Source organism: Falco cherrug, chromosome 10, assembly GCF_023634085.1.
Source record: "Falco cherrug isolate bFalChe1 chromosome 10, bFalChe1.pri, whole genome shotgun sequence".
NCBI classification, from domain to species: domain Eukaryota; kingdom Metazoa; phylum Chordata; class Aves; order Falconiformes; family Falconidae; genus Falco; species Falco cherrug.
Genome location: NC_073706.1, coordinates 18945076 through 18964327, shown reverse-complemented (window position 1 = coordinate 18964327; position 19252 = coordinate 18945076). Strand labels below are relative to the sequence as shown.

The window sequence follows — 19252 nt, the reverse complement described above, 5'->3', positions numbered from 1 at the left end:
CGTGGAAGCCTCCTCCAATGCACTGAACCAATGATTCAGCCATAATGCAGCTCCATTGGGATGACTTTGGCCCTTTGAATGAACTTGAAAAGATCTTCCAGAAAGAGCCAAGCTAAACAAAATTTGCCCTTACTTTATTCCCAGGCCGTGGAGTTCCCCTTCACTGTGCGCCTAGAAGGCTACATACAGCTATGGGGGAACTGTGCCCAAAAGCATGACGTGATGCCTTGTTACGTCCCTTTCTTCTGCATGAATCTGATACTTTCCAGGATGTGAGAGGTCACGAGTAAGGATCATAGCTTGCTATTAGAGGTGGAGACCTTGGTTTGGCTGTAGATGAAGTGGCTGAGCTTTGATGGCAGCATTCCTGCAGCATCCCAGAATGACTCCTCCCCATGGTACTAGGCTTTTCCCAGAGGAGCAATGCCTCACATGTTGGGTACCAACAAACCCTTCCCTTGGACTGGGTGCGTGAATTATGCACCTCTGCACCAGGGTGGTGGAAATTTTACCCTGGCCTGAAGATGTGTGAGGCCCAAGCTTCTGCCACAGTGGGATGCGTGTTGGGGAGGGGGGGGGCTGTGAAAAGGAAAAAGAAAAGTTGGTTCAAATGAATGTCCAAGGAGGTGCTTTGGAAATAGCTGGAGACCCCGGCTGCCTGGAGTCTGTGCTGGCTAGAGGTGAAATAAGGAAGGATGCAGGAGCTAACGAACTCCCTGCAGTGCATCTGCGCTGCCACCGCATATGACAGGGCTGGTCCTCAGTCTGCTGTCCCCAAGCCATGGGGGTGCTGGAGAAGGCAGCTGAGAGCTCCCCCTTTTATTTGATTGCATTTTGCAGTCAGGGGCAAATCATGCTCGTGATGATGCTGCAGTGGAACCAGGGTGATCCAGCCAGCAGCTGTGGTGGTGCTCAGGTTCGTACAGGTCACAAGGCAGAATCCATCCCATGGGCTTCTCAGCCTCCGCTTTTGTGCATCAGAGCCCAGGACCCAGCCCAGCTCCCCCAGAGCCTCCCATTTACCCATGGTGAAGCACATGGTCTTTCTCTGGGGAACAGATATGTTTCTGTTTGGCTTCTTTTAACTGGAGGTCTCACTGGCAGGTCAGCAAAATGTCTCTCCCTGCTCCTGAGGTCTAGGGAGCCGTCATGGGGGAGCAGGGGAGCAGTGACAGCTATGGCAGTCCCGAGCTTGTCAGCTGGACGTGCCCAGGGTGACAGGGATCTGCTGTGGGCACAGCTGGGGTTTCCAACCGGAGCCTGGAGGGTGCTTTGCTCAAACTAGACCTATTGGTTGTGCTGGAAACTGGTTTAAAATGACTTTCCCTTCTCTTTTCCCCATTGTGCTGCAGCACTTTGCCTGACTCTCCCCCGGACTCTGGATCAGAAGCCTACTCCCCTCAGCAGGTGAATGGTAAGTGCTTAAAAGAGAGAGAGGGGAGGAGGAAAAATAATAATAATAATAATAATAATAATCCAAACCCCAAACTCAACATCCTCCCCCTCTTTGTTCTGTGAAAGTGGTTGGCTCTGAAATCTTTATCAGACGGGAGAAAACAGGCGGCTGCAATACGTGGGGAGATTATCAGTTAGTAAATATCCCTAGACTTTCGCCTATTGTTCTGCTGCTAGTCTTTGCAAGGGGGGAGAGCGAGCGAGAGAGGGAACAGGAGAGAAGGCAAGGTGGGAATCCACTTACACGGGGAGAGATTGGCGGTGTGGCTTGTCCCTGGGCAGGGTGGGATGTGGAGCCTGTGAGCCTCCTTGTCCTGCCCTCTGCCTCGGGTGAGCCAAAGGCAAGGAGTGGGAGCGCGTCCCTGAAATGGAGCCTGGCTCGGGGAGACAGAAATGAACCCGCCGTTCAGCAGTAAGTTCCTTCCCAGCCCTTCCCTCCCTTCCAGTGGGGCCAGCTGAGCCTGGGGGTCTTCTGCTCCCCCTGCGAAGGGCAGAGAGAGCTGGGTGCCCCCGAGGTGCAGGCAGGGTCACTGCCAGACCCTCCCTGGGGAAGCCACCGAGCGTTATTCGGTTCCTCTGGTGACCTTCACTGCTCTTCGGTGGAAGAAACTCCTTGGTGAGGAAGGAAGGTTGCTTCTGGTCTCCCTTCCCCCTCGGCAGCAGCACCCTCTTCCCCAGGCTCCAGCCCAGTCCCCACCAGGAACAGCGCCTGCTCTCTTTTTTTTTGATGGAAGAGGTCAAGAGTTCTGTTTATCTTGCTAAAAAAAATCCCTGGAATTCCTCCTGGCCCTTCCTTAAATATAACAAAGAGGCCGGGTTGCTCACCACAGGGAGAGCTGCTTTGACGTGCTGGTGGAGCAGCAGCACCTCTGCTTCGGGAGGAGAGAAGGCTCCGGAGAGCACCCACAAAGCAGGTCCTTCCTGGCAAGGGAAGGATCACACTCCTGGACCTTTTTTTTCCCTGGAGCTCGGAGCACAAAGCATGGGCCCTGCGTTTCACAAAGGCATCAGCCCCTGTTCCGGCCCTGGTTAGAAGCCTGTGGAAATTGCAATATGCTGTGGGCACAGTGAAGATGCAGTGTCTGCTGTGAGGGCATGTTCTTGGACGCTCATGCATGGGTTGCCCCTTGAATGATGCACAAGGTCTCCCAGTTTGTACACGAGCCGCCGGTGCCAAGGCTGGCCGTGCTGCAGGGTCAGGACATTCACTTAAGATGCTTCTTAAGAAACACATTTCTTGCCGTGTTTCACAGGGGAGGACATGAGGCTCCTCTCCCAGCCCTGAGGCTGCTGTCCTTCTGTGCGGGCTTGATCTCCAAGAGTTGTTCTGAGGCTGTTGGAAGTTGGGTCCATCAGTTGGGCTGAGTGGTGCCAAAGCTGGCTGGCTGGTTGCGTTGCTGAGCCGTGCTCATCTTTGCTCTAAGTTACGCGTGTGGAAGTTGAGTTCTGGTCAGGATGGCAGGAGCAAAGCTGGGTAAGGGTATGGCGTGCCCCATACCATCAATACCTGGCTGAAAATCAGAAATACTCTGTCCCAGGGATGTTGCCTGGCAGCCCCGGCCACTGCAGGAAAGCAAGGCTGCTCCTTGGTCCTGATCTCCAAACTCCCGAGGATGGAGACCTCCCCATCTCCCTGGAGCCCTCGTGCTTGGCCAGGCTGTCCCTGAGACAGCTCCAGAAAGGAGGCTGGCCAGGGAGCAGGACCCTCCTGCGAGCGTGGGCAGAGGAATCCAGTCCGATGTGTGCTGGAAAAGTGCCCTGAGAGATCTCGGCAGGTAGCAGAAAGCCTTTGAAGGGAGCAGGATGGGTGGAAGCAGCCCTGCCCCAGCAGCCCTCAGTAGGAGGGCTCAGCATGAATATATCTCACTTTTCCAGTCCTCGCAACGGGAGGAGTTTTCTGATTCCTGGTCAAATCCTTTGGCCTCATTGGTCAGCCACAGCCTGGCTGTTCAGAGAGCAAAGTCCATCCATCCAGCCCAGCGCCTGGCTCAAGGCTGCCTGGTGGCACCTGCTTGGGGGGGCAGGACCCAGCAGGTACCTTCCCTGCTATCCCCCTCCACGTCCCCTGTAGTAGGGCCCTGGACGTGTTTTCTCTCACCTGTGCTTTGCTGGTGTTTAGCTTAAGCAGATGTCCACAGCAGGGTGCAAAGAAGCTTTGTCTTGCACTTAAACCACCTGCAAAGTTACAGTCCCTCCCCACCCCTGGGTTTCTTTATGTACCCCAGGGCCAAATGCCCCCGGACATGGTCGCTCTTCTCTGCAAAGACCTTGGTACCCTGTGGGGACACCCGTAGGTGCAGGCTCATGCAGACACACCTCCAGCCATTAGGCAAAAGCTGTGAAAACAGATGAGCTTTGTCCTGATGAAGAAAAGGTGGGTGGAGGCTGGTTCTGTGGGGCTGGGGACCAGGCTGTGTGCTTCCCAGCGGCAGGGAAGCCTGCTGAAGAGCTCCTGCTCCAGGGCCGTGTATCAGCCGCACGTTTTGTCACTGCCTGGAACTTTCCAGTTTCTCTCAGGTGATGTTCTTCAGCTGGGTATCAGCACCAGGCTTGCTGATTTTTTGACTAGACTTGTCCGAGCGTTGTTTGTCGGCATTGATGCTGGATGCTGGGAAGGTCTCAGGAGGGTAACAGGAGTTTAGCTGGTCTTTTTGCCGTTATTTAAAGACCGTGCTGTCAATCTCCTTAGCAAGCACAGGCTTTTGGAATGGTATTGAGATCTGTTTTAATTCTAGGATGGGAGGGAAGGACTTCCATGCAGGAGAAATGTTAAACTTCCTCATAAGGCTTCTATTTCCTGCTTCTCCAGGACCTGCCTGTTAATGCCTCAAACACCCACTCACCTACATCCAGGATGTTCACTCGCATTTTCCTGGGAAAATTTGTAAATTCTTTCAGGTTATATTTTTCTCAGCATGACATCTTTAGCATGCACTGTTCTGAGAAGTTTCTCTCACATGTAAAATCTTGAGATATTTCTATGCACAGATTTTCCTGCGTAGGTCTGCTCACAGTCTCTGTCAGCTCATTTCTCATGTGCCTTGCACTAAAGCTGGTGATCGTCCTTTTAGTTTTCCTGTGGTTTTTTTTTTCACTGCGTTTCTTCACTTGCAGAATCTGGTGGTGGAAGGGTTTGATTATGCTAAAGAAGCATGTTCCAACTGAAAATTTTCTTCTCTTTACAGTTTCTTTCTCCTCTGTACAGCTTCTTCAGTGAGGAAGAAGCTGGCATAAGAGATTACAGTTCATCAGACTCAGGTCTTTGCCTTCCACTTGCTCATGGCACAAACTCCTTCTTTTCTTTCTTAGAGTGTGTTAAAACATAAAAAGAAGCTGCTGAAATGATGCCAATGCTGACTGTTCCCAGAAAGTCCGAATAGGCACTTAATCCTGTCATTCTGGCTGAGCTCTGACGAGAATGGTATTAAAACTTCACTGGTGTGGTCACTAGTGTGACCGGTCCCCCAGAGCTGTAGGCAATGTGGTACAAACAGCTGAGTTCAGAGAAGATGGAAATCGTGTCCTGCTCCGTCTGAGCACTGAGCCTGTCCGAGTCTTGCCAGCACACCAACTTTCTCACCAATGCCTGTGTGGTTTTTCTTTCATAGAATCATTCATATTATTTCCTTTGGTCCACTCACCAATTTCTAGTCATTCTCAAGGCACGTTGGGTGAGATTTAACCACATTACTTTGCTTTGCATGCTTTACTTTTTTGCTCTTAGCCTCCAAAAGTGTTTTGGTTCTAGCAAAAGCCCTCGGCTGAGCTGTTCGCCCTCGCTGCATGTTGGGCTCACAGCTACCCGGGGGCTGCAGCTGCAGACAGGCAGGCAGATTTGCATGCCCCTGCACGCACCCGCCTTTCTTTTGATGGTGATATAGTCAAATCGACCCTAAGCACGGCATGGCTTTAGTATCCAGTCCCAAATGGAGGAGGAGAATGGTAGGATCACATTTGAATGTCATTTTTTGTATATTGAAATGTAGAGATCAAAGTCTCCTTCTGGTTTAAATTTGAAAAAAAACAAGTGCCCTCATGGAAATCCTAAGTGGTGATGCTGGTGACCTGGAGGTGTTCAGGTCATTCAGTTCTCTCTTCTCTAGTTGTTCCCATGCCCATCTCTGCTCTTGTTGGAGACACACAACCAGTGTCCTCACGTGGTGGTACTCCAGCACAGCAATGAGCCGCCTTTGGTGCCTCTGGCCCAAGCTGTGGGCGTCCTTGGCACATCTCTCTGCTGGGACTGCAGAGGAGATGAGGCAATGCACCAAGCTGAGACCCCCAGCTCTCGGCTGACTAGGCTTTGTGGGATGAATCCCACCCTTGGCTTCTCAAGGCTCTGTCAGTGGCTGGGAGTTTGTTTTCTTGGCAGGGTGTTGTGGCCCCACAGCTACAAGGAGCTCTGGCATCATGAAGTGGGCTTTCTTTGCCACAAGAGCATGTTGCTGGGCACTTCTCTTGCGCCGTGCCCAGAATCCATAAAATTAAGCAAAGTTCAGGTACTTCAGGTGCTTTCTCTCCAGCTCCGCATCTCCAGGCACAGGCTTCAGACCCTGTTGCTGACTTGAACCTTTGACCCCAGCTGTGCTTTCTTGGTCCGTGCAGTTCCTCGGTGCTGGAATATTGTGGTTGGTGGATTTTCTGTTTGAATGGAAATACAAAGCCAAGACAAAAGCTGCCTGGGAATTCCTAGAGGCATGCCTTTGGTGCAGAGCATCCACTTGAGATACCTAGGTTTAGCAAATATCAGGACTGTTTGTGGGAAATCGTCCCTGTTGTCACCCAGCCTGAGGACCTGGTTGCCTTTGGTGTTTTGGTTCTTTGAGCTTCGAGATGCTGGGCCTTGCCTGCTCCCCTCGTGCTTACCCCTTCCAGTCTCACCTCTTCTCAGCAGAGGTGCAGCACAAGACACCTGGTTTCGTAGCGTTGTGTGTCCCTTTCTCAGCTGGCCAGCCGGGCCCTGCTGGGTCCCTGCTCTGTACGTACCCCTTGGACAGACTCTGATGCTGACAGCAAAGGCTTCTGGCGTGAGAAAGGGAGCGTGCTGCTCTGGTTCTGCTGGGGAGCCCTGGCCGTGTCTGGGGGGTGCTGGGGCCATTGAGGAACCTGGGAAGAGGAGTCAGTGGAGGGCAAGGTGGCCACTGCAAGGCGGAGGGGGTGGCTGAGGAGACGTGGCCATGCCGGGGCTAGGCAGAAGAGGCAGGGAGGTGCAGGCTCATGGAGGTAACCAGGACTGGGACGGTTCAGGGGGAGGGCAGTGCTGTGTCTGTGCTGGACCTGGGCTTAGGGAACACAGCGCGTGGCCCTACCTGCTGGTCTAACAGCTATTACCCTTTCTCTCTTTCAAGATCCTCACCTCCTCCGGACCATGACCCCCGAAAACATGTGCCACATGACTCCCCCTTCTCGCCTGGAGCACCCTCCGCCACCGCCTCCGCCTCCACCACCCCACCTTCAGGGTCCCCCGCCACCACCCCCTCACCCACACCAGCAGCAGCACAACCCTCACTACCCCAGCCTGCAGCGAGACATGTACATGAAGGCTGAGCCCCTGATGCCACCGTACGGCATCGGGCAGGGCATGGCGCCTGCCGACCTCCACCATGCCCAGCAGTCGCAGATGCTGCACCAGCTACTCCAGCAACATGGAGCAGAGTAAGGCCTCAGGGTGCTGGGGATTTTCAGAGCTATTTGTGTGATTTGGGAAGGGGGGATGAGGGAATGGGATGCTGGGGGCTTGCAGAATGCATGAGCAGAATTACTGGGTTTAACTGCAAGTTAAGGAGTGTGCACCAGTTCTGTGGGAGTGAGCTGGGGAAGCATTGAGGAGGGGGTGACCTAAAGTGTGGGGCAGAGGTTTGCAGTGCATCGTTCAGAGTCGGGTGGTGGGGACAGATAAGAGGAAAGCAAAAGTGCAGCTCAGCACATGGATGGCACAGAGCTTGGCTCTCACAGGGCGGGTGGGCACAGCCTTGTGGGAGAAGGTGGTGACAGTGCTGAAGGAGCCTGTGGCTCCCTGCAGGAAGGTTTTGGTTTTTCTGTGAGATCCCAGCTTTTTCCTGGTCACAGGCTGCGGGGTCGTTACCTCTCCACCTCTTGCTTTCCTGCTCAGCCTTTGCTTTCCCACGGGTCTCTGCAGCCTCCCGGTGCACCCTGCCAAGAAGCGGAAACACTCCGAGTCGCCCCCCAACACCCTCAATGCACAGATGCTCAACGGGCTGATAAAGCAGGAGCCAGGTATGGGGTCCGTGCCACTCAACCCTGACAGAGTCCAAACGCCTCCCTGGCACCAGCCGGGAGCGCTTTCACCAGGTATGTGGTTTCTGCCCCCCTCCCCATCCCCCTTCCCTTAATACCCTCAGCACACAAACCCCTGCTGCCAGCCCGGGCACCCCGCTGGGCCAGGGCGCTCGGGAGGAGGGCACGTGGGCACCCCAGGGTGCCAGCTGGTGGGGCTCACCCCGGCTGGGCCCCCAGGAGGAGGGCAGGGTGGTGAGTTCTTCCTGGCCCAGACCTCATGCCCGTGGCGGTGCCCTGGCAGTCAGGAGGCAAGCTTCAGGCCAGCCGCAAAGGCAATGCCCGTTGCTTCCTTGTGCTCTGATCCAGCTGGATTGCTGTTGGAGTGACTGAAATAGGTGTTTTCCCCTCACTGCAGGCCTGATTCAAGATAATGACAGCTTGAATGGCTCCTACTTGGATCCCAACTACCAGTCTATAAAGTGGCAGCCACATCAACAGAACAAGTGGGCAACCTTGTATGATGCCAACTACAAAGAACTGTAAGTAATTCATCCACCTTCAGAGAAAGGCAGGTTCACCTTTCCTGTATGAGTGGCAAGGGGTTGGGGGCATTGTACTCACAAGACGGGACAAGGATCTCCCCGGGCTCCCCCTTGTCCTCTCCTGTCACCTGCTGATCTCTGCTTGCCTGCGCTGTGGTGGAGATACTCTTCCCACTGTGCCTTTGCCATGGAGAAAGTCACTGCTCTGCACTTCTGCAGGGCTGGTGGAAGGTTAAGGGATGGGGCTGGCGCTGCAGGAGCCAGCAGAAGGCAGGTCAGGAGCCAGCAGAAGGCAGGTCAGGAGCCAGAAGGCGGCAGGTCAGGAGCCCCTCAGACCTTGGTCTGCCGTGGAGGGTTGCACTGGTAACTACAGCCTTGCCTGGAGTGTGGTCTGGACCAGCAGCACCCTTTCCTCCTGCCCAGGCTTGACCAAGGTCCTGGGTTTTAAAAAAGTATTAGAGGATTTCCTAGACAATGCATAGCATGGATGACTGGAGGTAATCTAGAGCCACTTCAGCACAGCTTGAGAGCAGCATGGAAAGGAGCCTGAGGAGGAGGAGGAGTGGGAGTAGTTGAAGGGCAGAGGAGGAAAGGAGGAGAGAAAGAAAAGAAGGGGGAAGGGGCTGAGGCAAGCTGGGAAGCCAGAAGGGGCAGCGAGGTGGCAGAGGCAAAGGCAGTAGGTGGAGAGGAAAGCTGGTGTGGCTGAGGCCGGCAGGGGAGCAGACAGCGGCTGGTGGGGTGGTGGGGCTGCATGGGGCTGGAGGGGGGCTGGGGCAGGGAAGGGTGGAGGCAGCGTGTGGACAAGCTGCATAGGGAAAGAGGAGTGCTCATGAGGAAACCGCTCTGGATCCTCCCTGCATTCCTTGGAGGTGACAGAGAGCTGGTAAGCAGCAGGCTGGGTTCCAGGAACCGCTTGCCGAGCAAACGAACCCCCCTGTTTCCCCTCCTTTTTGCACAGCCAGTGGCTGGTAGGGGTCCTCTCAGGGAGCGTGGAGGAGTGGGCGCTCTGATGTCTGTGATACCGAATAACACAAGACTATTACCACGCCTTGCCTGGATGGTGCTTAGAACGGGAGCCAAGGACCCCAGGCGAGGCCAGTCGTGGAGGCAGGATGGGATCAGTGATGTGCAGGGAAGCTGCTGCTGCAAGCCCCAGCCCTCCTGCACACAGTTCTCCTCAGCCAGCCCTAGTCCTTGTACCATCTTTAAGGCAGACCAGGTGGTGACTGAGGCATGCCATGGGTTGTTGGGGCACGCCATGGGTTGTTGAGGCATGCCAGGGTTGTTCCCCTGTGCAGAAGTGGCTATTGGAGTTGGTTACTTCTTTGGGGACATCCTGTCATTTGCACAGGCTGTTTGTGGCTGTTTCCCCAGCCACAGCAATAGAGGGTTAATCTGGGGAGCTGGTTACTTCTGGTTTACCAGACTGTTTCCATAAGGGAAACATCTCCTACCTTCAGGTGGAATGTCAGCTACTTCTGGGAACTTGTGAGCAGCTCCACGGTCCAGTCCTGCTCTCCACCATCAGTTTGCTTTTCTGTGGGGGGCAGGATGGGGGAAGCCAGCTATCCCTCGTGGAGCGTGCACACCCCACAATCCCCAGTTCCTGCGTTCCCGCACAGGGCAGTGTTTGCATCCAGCCCCCACCTCCTCTGAACGCTGCCTGGACACGTCATCTCCATGGTTTGGTTTTCAGGGCATGGGTGTCACTGCGTGGTTGTGACGCTGCCGGTTTTCTACCCGACAAAGTCACCTTTGCCTTTTGCTGCTGTTCTTGCTTCTCCCAGGCTCTGGTTTTGTGCTAGTACTGCCTCCCACCTGTGAGCCTCAGTATCTTTGCCCTCTGTCAAAGGATTTTGGAGAAGTGGAGGCAGCAGAAGCGAACCTCTCCTCTCTAACTTGGGCAATGCTTGCTCACAGCCTGTCAGTCCCTGGAGCAGGCTCTTTTCCACCATCAATCTCTGCAGGGCTTTCACTGCGTGGCAGAAGCACAAATGCACCTTGTGCAGGCAGCAGGCTCCACAGCATGCTGTGCATCGTAGGAGCAAACCTTTCACGAGGCCTCGCTTTTCTCTTTGACACAATGAGTGTCCCCCTTTTCCTTCCATCCCACTGTTTACCTGTGCTAGGTAAACGGTTTCTCATCAGAAACACGTCACAACTCTTTCAGCTTGTCACGGACCATCTGCAGGTGTTGCAGTCCCAGCTCCAGAGGTTTGCCGTGCACCCTGATATCATACAGTCAGATTGGCAGAGGCAAACTGCACAGGATTTTCTGCTGGGCACAGAGAAGTTGCTGAAGTGCAGCAAACCACAGCTTGTAACTTCTGCAAACCCAGCCCAGCTCTGCCATGTTCTTGGGGTCTGGGCTCGAGATCGCTTGCCTAATACCTGCTCTTAGGATTTAGGGCAAAAGCCAGAGCAAACCTCCTTCTGTGGCATTTAGGTCATCATCCCGTTGTGTAATGAATAAATTCCTTTTAACTGACATCACGTAGATTTTATGAACCCACTTGTGGTGCTGGATTTGGCCAGAATTAAGGGTTAAGGCCAGGGGCTGATTGATTAGGTTTTAGTTACAAACTGCTGCAGTGCAGCCTTCCTCCCTGTGGTGGGGTCAAGGCCGGGTAGCTCCAGGGGAGCCTGCGCAGGCAGCACCTGCATCTCTTTTGAAGTGGGAGATTGGTTATTTCTGCTGGTACAGCACTGCACTGGAATAGAGCTGTGAGAAACACCAAAAGATCAATCTTCTCTTCCTTCCTCTAGAATGGCATTTTTTAGGTTAAGTCATGTTTTAGCCAGTAGGAGTCTTCCCCTTCCTTTCTGCCTTTTGAGAATACCCAGCAAATGAGTGGGCATCTGTGTCTCTTCAAGATCCATGAGTATTCCCACAATTTCATTGCCTCTGAGATCAGGGACTGGCCATTCCCAGCCTGCTTTCTGCTGGAAGCTGCCCTCTGGTTTGTAGGTGCTGTTGGAGTTTCCTGCCCCTGGAGAGAACATATTTTCCCCTGTGATCCAGGTGCCCCCAACTTATTTGCAGCCCCAGGAATCTGAATCATCTAAATCATCTGATTTTTCCTACTCTTGTTCTTAAGAAAAGCGACCAGGAAGGTGGGTTAAGCAGGGAGACTGTACGAAGGGGGTCAGGTTCTTGCCCCAGGATGGTAGTCAAGAACTTGTCCATGTTTTTAATAGTGGTTGCAGCACGCAGAGAGCAGCGCTGTGCCCTGATGTGGACAGAAATTGGCTTCTCAAACACTGTTCTTGCTCCACCCGGCTGTGTGCGAGGAAGAAGAACCTTCATCCGGCCTGTAGCATTTCCACCGAGCGGGGCAAGCACTCACATCCTCCAGGGAGGGGAATTTATTAGCTTTTCCTCCTGTTCTGCCTCACAGAAAGCCAGTCCAGTGGGTATGGCTGCACAGGAGAGATCCAGCTCTGCTTCTGCATCTATCCATGACACTTTCTGTTGGGCTAGTGGAATAATTGCTTTGTCAGTACTTTATTTAATATGGTTTTGAATGTGTTTTATGCTGATGCCTGTGGATTTATGTGTAATGTTCCATACTAATCAAAATCTTCCAGGGCAAAAAAAAAAACCTAAATGATACTCCATGTTCTCCTCCTGCACGCACAAAATTAGGGCCCTTAGTATAGAATCATTTAGGTTGGAAAAGACCCTCAAGGTCATCGAGTCCACTAGTAACCATCGCTGAAAGTTTTTTGTTCCTCCTAAGAGTTTCCTGCTGCGGTTTGGGATGATCAGTAGCCCTGAGTGAGTTTGTTCCAGCTGGTGTCAGCACCCTTCAAGCCCATGTAACAGCTCTCCCTTCTTATGCAGTAGGTGTAGCTGTGGCATCAGATCATATTTGTACCTTGTGCCTGTGAATAAGTGGAAAAATTCATCTCTGTTCAGTCGTTTTCCTGGCAGAAGGCTGCAGAGTAGAGGCCCTTCAACCATTTCTCTTATCCCGCTGTTCTGGGCCGTATCACGGAGCCAGGCTCCGTCTCAGCCCTTGCCGTGGCTGATGGGGACAGCGTAGCGGGGATCTGAACTGATTCTGTAGTTCCTAAGTAGCTTTTTCTGCCTTCTAAGAGACCTGTACAGTGAATTTGATTGTGTGAGTGGCACCAGATTCCCTGTCCCCCGGCAGGCGTGGAGCAGCCTGTGGCTGCTCTGCCCGGAGGAGAGCAAAGGGGAGCTGGGCTCTTATGAACTGCATAGATTGAGTTTTGACACAGACTTCCTAGAAGTAGGCTGGATTAAGGAAATGGAGGAAAGGAGGGAAGGGTTGCTGCGTGGATTCGAGCGGAGGTGCCTGGAAACCTGTCTTGGCTGTCTTGGGCTTGTGTCCCAGGCTTTGCTTGGTTGAAGGAGACCAAAGTCCCTGGATCCGTTTCATTGATAATATATTTCTTCTTGGCCTTTTGCACTGTTTTTGTGGTTTTAGACTCATTGAACCTTCAAAAGGGTTAGCTGGTTTCCAGCAGCGGTGCTGAAGAGGCCTGGAACCAAGCAGTTCGCTAATTTACTCCTGGGAGCAGGAGCAATCCATCTCCCTGACAGCATGCTCTGATAAATGCCAGCAGGCTCCCTCCTCCCGCTGCCCGTTGGTTTGCAGTTTGAGGTAAGGCAGCTGGCAAAGGGAGTGCAGCCCAACAGAAACATTTCCATGCTGGGACCAGAGCCTCTCTGCTCCAACCCTGGGAACTGGGCTGGTTCCATTCTCTTCCCGTCAAGCAAACTGGTGCTCTCCCAGTGCTCTGCCCCAAAGCTCCGGTCTGGGGGCTAAACCTGAGCTTTCAGGCTTGCACTCCACGGTTGGAAGGGTCCTTACAAGCAGCACCAAGCTTGGCCTTGCTGCAGATCCTGCATCTCACTGAGGGGACAGGGACCAGTGTGACATGGTCCAATGCTGCTGGATGTGTTTTGGGTTAGGTGATTGCCCTGTCCACCAGCTTGGCTAATCCTGTGGTGATGGATCACTGAAGTCTCACTCTCTGACGCTGCAAGCGCATCTCAGGCAGCTGAAGGGACCACGTGTGGTGCTGAGCTGTGGACACACCACTGGGGCTGTGTCAGTCATGCTGCTCAGCTGTAGGTTCCTCCATCTTGGTGTTTGTAAACTGGAAGAGAAAGGAAGCTGGGATTGCATGGAATTAGTGAATGGTCCTTGATTAGGGCATCTCCAGACATTATGTCTTAGGAGTGGCTGAGATATTGGGGAACCTGGAAGGCAGGAGGAGAGAAATGGGGGAGATTTTTCTTGCAGCAAGGAAACAATTGAGGCATATGAACATCCCTCTGACAATCCTGCTCTCGGCCATGGGTCCCAGTACTGTTCCTTTTTCATCAGAGACATACAGTGCCTTTCCCTTTGCTTTGCACTTTAATGCAGAGGGCAAGGGTGCTCCCTGCTCCTCTGAGTGTGGGTGCTATGGGGAGCTTGTAACCTCTCACCCTCACCTGGATGGGGAGAAACTTCATCTCCTCTGATCCTGGCCTTCTGAGTCCTGTCTTAATCTGCTTTTGTCAGTGGGGGCATTTTGGCTAAAATAATCTGTTTGACCCCAGACCTTTTATTCCTGACACTTTGCCCTCTGACCCCTGCGCTCTCCCTGGGAGAAGCCAGCATGGCTTTGGCTGTCCCCAGGACATTGACTTGTCAGCAGCTGGTGTCATCCCTAATCTCAGGAACGGCTTCTGCCTTGGGGTCACCTGCCCTTCCTTCTCCTGCTGCCCCATCCGTGGCAGCTGCCCATCCAGAGGGCACATCTCGGGAGGGGCACGCTGCCAGCCTGCTGCCCCATGCTGGGTTCGTGCCGGGGTGGGGGGTGACTCTAAGGTCCCTGGGGATTAGATGAAGGGGAGGATGGTTTTTTAACAAGTGTCACTGGATTCCTTGCAGTGCTGCAGGCCGTGATGTCCTCGTGCCACATGGCGGTGGGGGGGTGGATTTGCTGCCTCCAGGTGGGATTTACAATATGAGAGTGAAAAAGCACCAGAATTGGGGATCCAGGGGATACCCTGTCCTGCAGTGGGGGTGATCTGGGAGCAGCTCCTTGGCTCAGCCAGAAGTGATAGGCTGAAGGCAGAGGGCTGGAGAGATCCCTGGAAAGCAGCTTCTTGCCTCCCGTCTACCCCAGCGCGGGGATCCAGCTTTGGGGGATGCACCAGCCACTGCCATTGGGAAAACTCAGAGAAAAGGAGCCTCTGAGAAGGTGGCTCTGCAGGGACCAGGCATTTCTAGAAGACAGAGGAGGGGGAACCTGACTGTCTCCCCTCTATCAGCATGTGTTTAGCAGCCATCAGTTTGAGTGATGCTAACCAGAGCATGTTGTGGAAGCATCCGTGGTTTGCAAGCTCAGTCAGACATTCCCTCTCCTTGGCTTTCTCTTAAAAACCAGTGGGGTGAGTGGTGAACGCTTGGGGGTCCTGGGCAGGCAGAGGCAGGGTCTTGGTGAAAGCAGTCGGGCATAGCTCTGCCACCCCCGGGGTGAGCACAGAGGGTGCTCGGGCCAGCCCAAGTCGCAGCTCCCCAACAAGAAAAAACAGATGGAGAATTCAGGGCTGAGTCTGGGAGGAGGGTGAGAGCACAGGGGAATTCCTCTCGTGCTTCTGGGCTAAGGTAGTGCTTTGCTCCCACCGTCTGGTTTGTGTTCGGGGCACGGCATGGCAGCTGCCGGTCCCCCGGGTGCAAGAAATGAGTAGTTGCTCATGGCCAGCCCAGCGTTATTCACGGCTGCCTGGAAACACCCGCAGGTTTCATCCACATTAATCCCACAAGTGTGGTGGTGGGGTTAGAATGGCTTTCTTCCCAGGAGAAAGGAAGGGACAGCAGGGGAGCAAGCATGACCTTTCTGTATCTCCTATCTCCTGGTTCCCAGAATCTGCTGAGGTGTGCCTTGTCCATCGCTGTCAGTCTGTCCACCTCCCATCCCACCGCTCTGGGCAGTGTCTGTCCGTGTTAAGAACTGGAGGTGGAAGTCAGAAGTGGTTTGCTTTGGTGGAATGTTTTGGTCCATAATTTTTAAGCCTGATGTCAAAGGCCAGGCTGAGCACCCCTTTACCTCATTTGTAGTTCTTTAATTAAAAGCAATGGGATTTTGGTGTTATGCTAGAACTGCTTGATGGGGAGGCAGGATGAGAGGCATCTCCTTCCCCCTGCATAGGGCGGCAGCGCCCCAGGGGCCCACCAGCCCAGGTCTGGGTTTTTGGATGGTGAGAGAAAGGGGACTTGCTGCAAAGGCTGCATATTTCTTTCATTCCCATGGTAACCAGCCCATTAAGGAGATGTAGATTAAACCCTCCCCAGCTGGTATGTGTTCATCGGGCAGCCAGGGCCCCCTCCTCCTCCTCTGGACCTGCCCACTGGGAACTGGAAGCTTCTTGCAGCAGCTGGAGCAGGTGGTTGTGATTTCGGCAGGAATCCGGCAGGCAGGCAGCACCGCCTGGCAGCAGCGCAGGTGGCGGTGGGAATGCGGTGGGTGAAGCAAGCGGAGGCGTGGGACCCCCACCAAGTCAGCCTGAGCTTCTCCTCCTAGTGAGCAGCATTAAGGTGTTTGCTCCAGGCTTTGGCCAGGCTGTGGGGCTCGATATCTCCAGCGTGTGTTGAGCCAGGGCTGAGCCTCTGCACTTTTAAGAGCAGCGCTCAGAAAGGAGGTGATAGCCTGTTGTGGCTCGTATTATACTTTGTTTACAGTAGTAGTACTATTGCGTAGCATATAGAGGGGTGGTTGCTCCAGCATCCTCATCAAATCCTAGTCACAGGAACAGTATTCCTTTCCAGTTGAAGACCTACCTAAAGCCAAACTGGCAGCTTCAGGGAGGTATGGACCTGCCCTGAGCTCTCAGCCCTGCCCAGCAGGACGGGTTGCTGCCTGGCTTAGGCAAGGTCCTGGGTTCACATCATGCCTGTGCCGATCAGCCCCATGAGCACCCAAAAGCAGCATCGGTGCAAGGCAGGAGGGACAGCATCAGGGGTTGTCTCTTTTGCCCCCAGACAACCCTCCTTCCCCTCCCACATGCCTGCTGTGCCTCAGGATTATTTTGTGGCTCTATATGTGAGCAGAGGTGGCCTTCGCAGTCTGCGGCGAGGTGGGACTGTTCACCATACAGCTGCTGTTCAGGTGTGGTGGGACATGGTGGTGAGCTGTCCCCCCAGCCCTTCCCACTCCCCCTTTGGGGTGGTTTACAGGCATCCGCACCCCGGGATGTGGCTGTGCACTGTGCCCTATGGACCCCTTGTTGCCTCTGCTCACAGAGACACAGCAGGGTGGGGGCTGGAAGGGACCCCTGGGGGTCACCCAGCCCACCCCCCTGCTGAAGCAGCTCCCCTAGAGCAGGCTGCACAGAGCCGCGTCCAGGCGGGTTCCAACGTCTCCAGAGAAGGAGACCCCTTGGCCTCTCTGGGCAGCCTGGCCCAGGGCTCTGCCACCCCCGAGGCAGAGAAGTTCCTCCTCACATGCAGATGGAAGTTGCCGTGTTGCCGTTGGTGCCCGTTGCCCCTCGGCCCGTCGCTGGGCACCGCTGAAAAGAGCCTGGCCCCGTCCTGCTGGCACTCGCCCTTAAGGTGTCTGTAGGCATTGATCAGAGCCCCTCGGTCTTCTCTCCTCCGGGCTGAGCAGCCCCAGCTCTCCAGCCTTTCCTCATCAGGGAGATGCTCCATCCCCTCATCATCCCCACAGCTTCTGCTGCCCCATCCCCAGTAGCTCCCTGTCTCTCTGGAACTGGGAGCCCAGTGCTGGAAGGCTCATCCTCCCCCCACAAGCACAAGCCTGTGCACGGGGCTGTAACGCTCACTGCCTTTTCCACAGCCCGATGCTCACATACCGCGTGGATGCTGACAAGGGGTTCAACTTCTCTGTGGGCGACGATGCCTTTGTGTGCCAGAAGAAGAATCACTTCCAGGTCACGGTCTACATCGGCATGCTTGGAGATCCGAAGTATGTGAAGACCCCTGAAGGCCTGAAACCCTTAGAGTGCTTCTACCTGAAGCTGCACGGAGTGAAGGCAAGCGGGAGTTAAGGGCCAGTAGCCACACCAGCAGGGAGAAGGGGTGCTCAGCAGATGGCTGGGATGAGGCAGCACCACATCTTCACGTGCTAAGTTGCGTGTAGGGGGGTGCTGAAGGCCAGAACAAGGCAGGTCTCAAAATACAAGTCCTAAGACGGATTCAGTCACTGCCTGGGTGCTTCAGGGCTGCCTCTCACTGAGCCTTGATTCTAGAGGTACAGAGGTACTTTGGGAAGATCCTGCCAAGCCCAGCTGCCCCCCTGCCAAGGAAGGCACCCATGCTTGGGCAACAGCCACACTCGAGCTGGGTGCTGCCAGTGGGGGGTACTGGGTCCTAGGAGGGCTGGGCAGACAGTTGGCCTGCGCTGGGGAGGAGCTGGGAAGGTCTCAGCTTTCTGCCCGTCTTCACACGCCTCGATCTTCCCCTCCAGCTGGAGGCCTTGAACCAGTCGATCAATATCGAGCAGTCGCAGTCTGACCGCAGCAAACGGCCCTTCAACCCCGTCACGTGAGTGTTGCCGGGGGGTGTTCACGGAGGGGGGGTAAGCGGTGGCAGGAGAGGGTGGGGAAGGGGCTGAGTCGGAGGTCTCAGGGCAGTACTGTGGGTATCACACTCCACTTTTCTCCTCTGTTTCCCACAAAAAAGTTTTCTTCTCTTTACATTCCCCGCTCTGCTCTGTGCCCAGTTCATAGACCTGCCGTGGAGCAGGCCAGGAGCTGGCTATTCCCCAAAGACCCTTCTCTCCAGTGGCATCTTCGCTCACTCCTCTGTTTTCCCTTCCTCAGGGTCAACCTACCTCCAGAGCAGGTCACCAAGGTCACCGTGGGGCGCCTGCACTTCAGTGAGACCACTGCCAACAACATGCGGAAGAAAGGCAAACCCAACCCAGACCAGAGGTGAGGAGCACAGGTGCCTTGTCCAAGCTGTCCTGAGCACTCAGGGCCTGGGGATGTGCCAGTCCCCAGATCAGGGAGTGTGGCTGGAGGGAGGAGGACAGGTCCTGAATTGGCTGTCTTTGTCTGGGTGGAGGAAAGGAGGTGTCTGCTGTGGCCACAGGAAGGGTCTCCTCCACTCTGAGGGGTTGGTGACAGTGCCTGTGCCCCACAGCACAAGGAGCGGGGATGTACCAAGCCCACCATGACAGCTTGGTGCCATGCCTCAGGCTCCAGTGCGAGAGCAGACTCGGCAGTTCCCAGTGCAGGATGGCACCCTGACCTCTCTCCCCTCTTGGCAGGTATTTCATGCTCGTGGTAGCCTTGCAGGCACACGCGCAGAACCAGAACTACACGCTCGCAGCCCACATCTCTGAGCGCATCATCGTCAGAGTAAGTCCCTTTCTCCTCCCTCAGCCTCTGCAGGTGCCCTGCAGTCCTTTGCTGGATGTCCTGGGCAATCTTCCCACCTTCCTCTGGCTTTTCAGTGCTTTCCCCACCCAGCCTTTCCCCACCTTCTCCAAACTATTACCGCCTTGCTTGTAGCTGTCCATGCCCATGGCTGGGTTCTGGCTGCAGCCTTTCCACACCTGCTTCATCAGAGCAGCCTCAGGGCATGCAAGAACCTGTTGCAGGATAGGGAAAGCATCCCGTTCTCCCAAGGCCGGACCACTGTCCAGGGTAGAGCCTGGTGGGAGTGAGGGAACAGTGTTGTTGGGATTCTGCAGCCTCCAGGTGCGGGAGGACTGGGTACCTTCCCAGGGCAGCACCTTTTGCATGTCCTAAGGCTGCAGTGCTCCAATGAAGGGGAGCAGGGAGAGAAAGGCACCATCCCCAGGCTCTGCTGGGGCTCTGCCGGAGCACTCAGCTCTGGGGTGTGAAGGCAGGGAATAAAACAGAAGCAGGGTGACCTCAAAGTCTGCAGGCAAGTAAGTTCATGGTGAGTCATGCACCTCCAGGGTGCCCAGCGTAGAACTGCTGGGAATTGCAGGCAGCCTGAATCGCTCCGTCTCAGCCTGTGAGTGGGTCACAGAACCACGGCAGCAGGGCAGAACTCCAGAAT

General features: G+C 54.7%; 1 protein-coding gene across 4 annotated transcripts in view; it reads left to right on the top strand.

The window, feature by feature from the left end:
* MYRF (myelin regulatory factor) overlaps nt 1-19252 on the top strand; it is a 64115-nt gene that overhangs the window by 29623 nt on the left and 15240 nt on the right. For 3 of the 4 annotated variants that reach the window (XM_055721816.1, XM_055721815.1, XM_055721812.1), the window contains 8 exons: nt 1353-1414; nt 6804-7110; nt 7595-7767; nt 8111-8234; nt 17058-17253; nt 17688-17764; nt 18043-18153; nt 18492-18582. In XM_055721816.1, coding sequence (XP_055577791.1) covers nt 1353-1414; nt 6804-7110; nt 7595-7767; nt 8111-8234; nt 17058-17253; nt 17688-17764; nt 18043-18153; nt 18492-18582 — 1141 coding nt within the window. The remainder of the gene's footprint in view (nt 1-1352; nt 1415-6803; nt 7111-7594; nt 7768-8110; nt 8235-17057; nt 17254-17687; nt 17765-18042; nt 18154-18491; nt 18583-19252) is intronic. The other variant, XM_055721814.1, reaches the window with a different exon arrangement.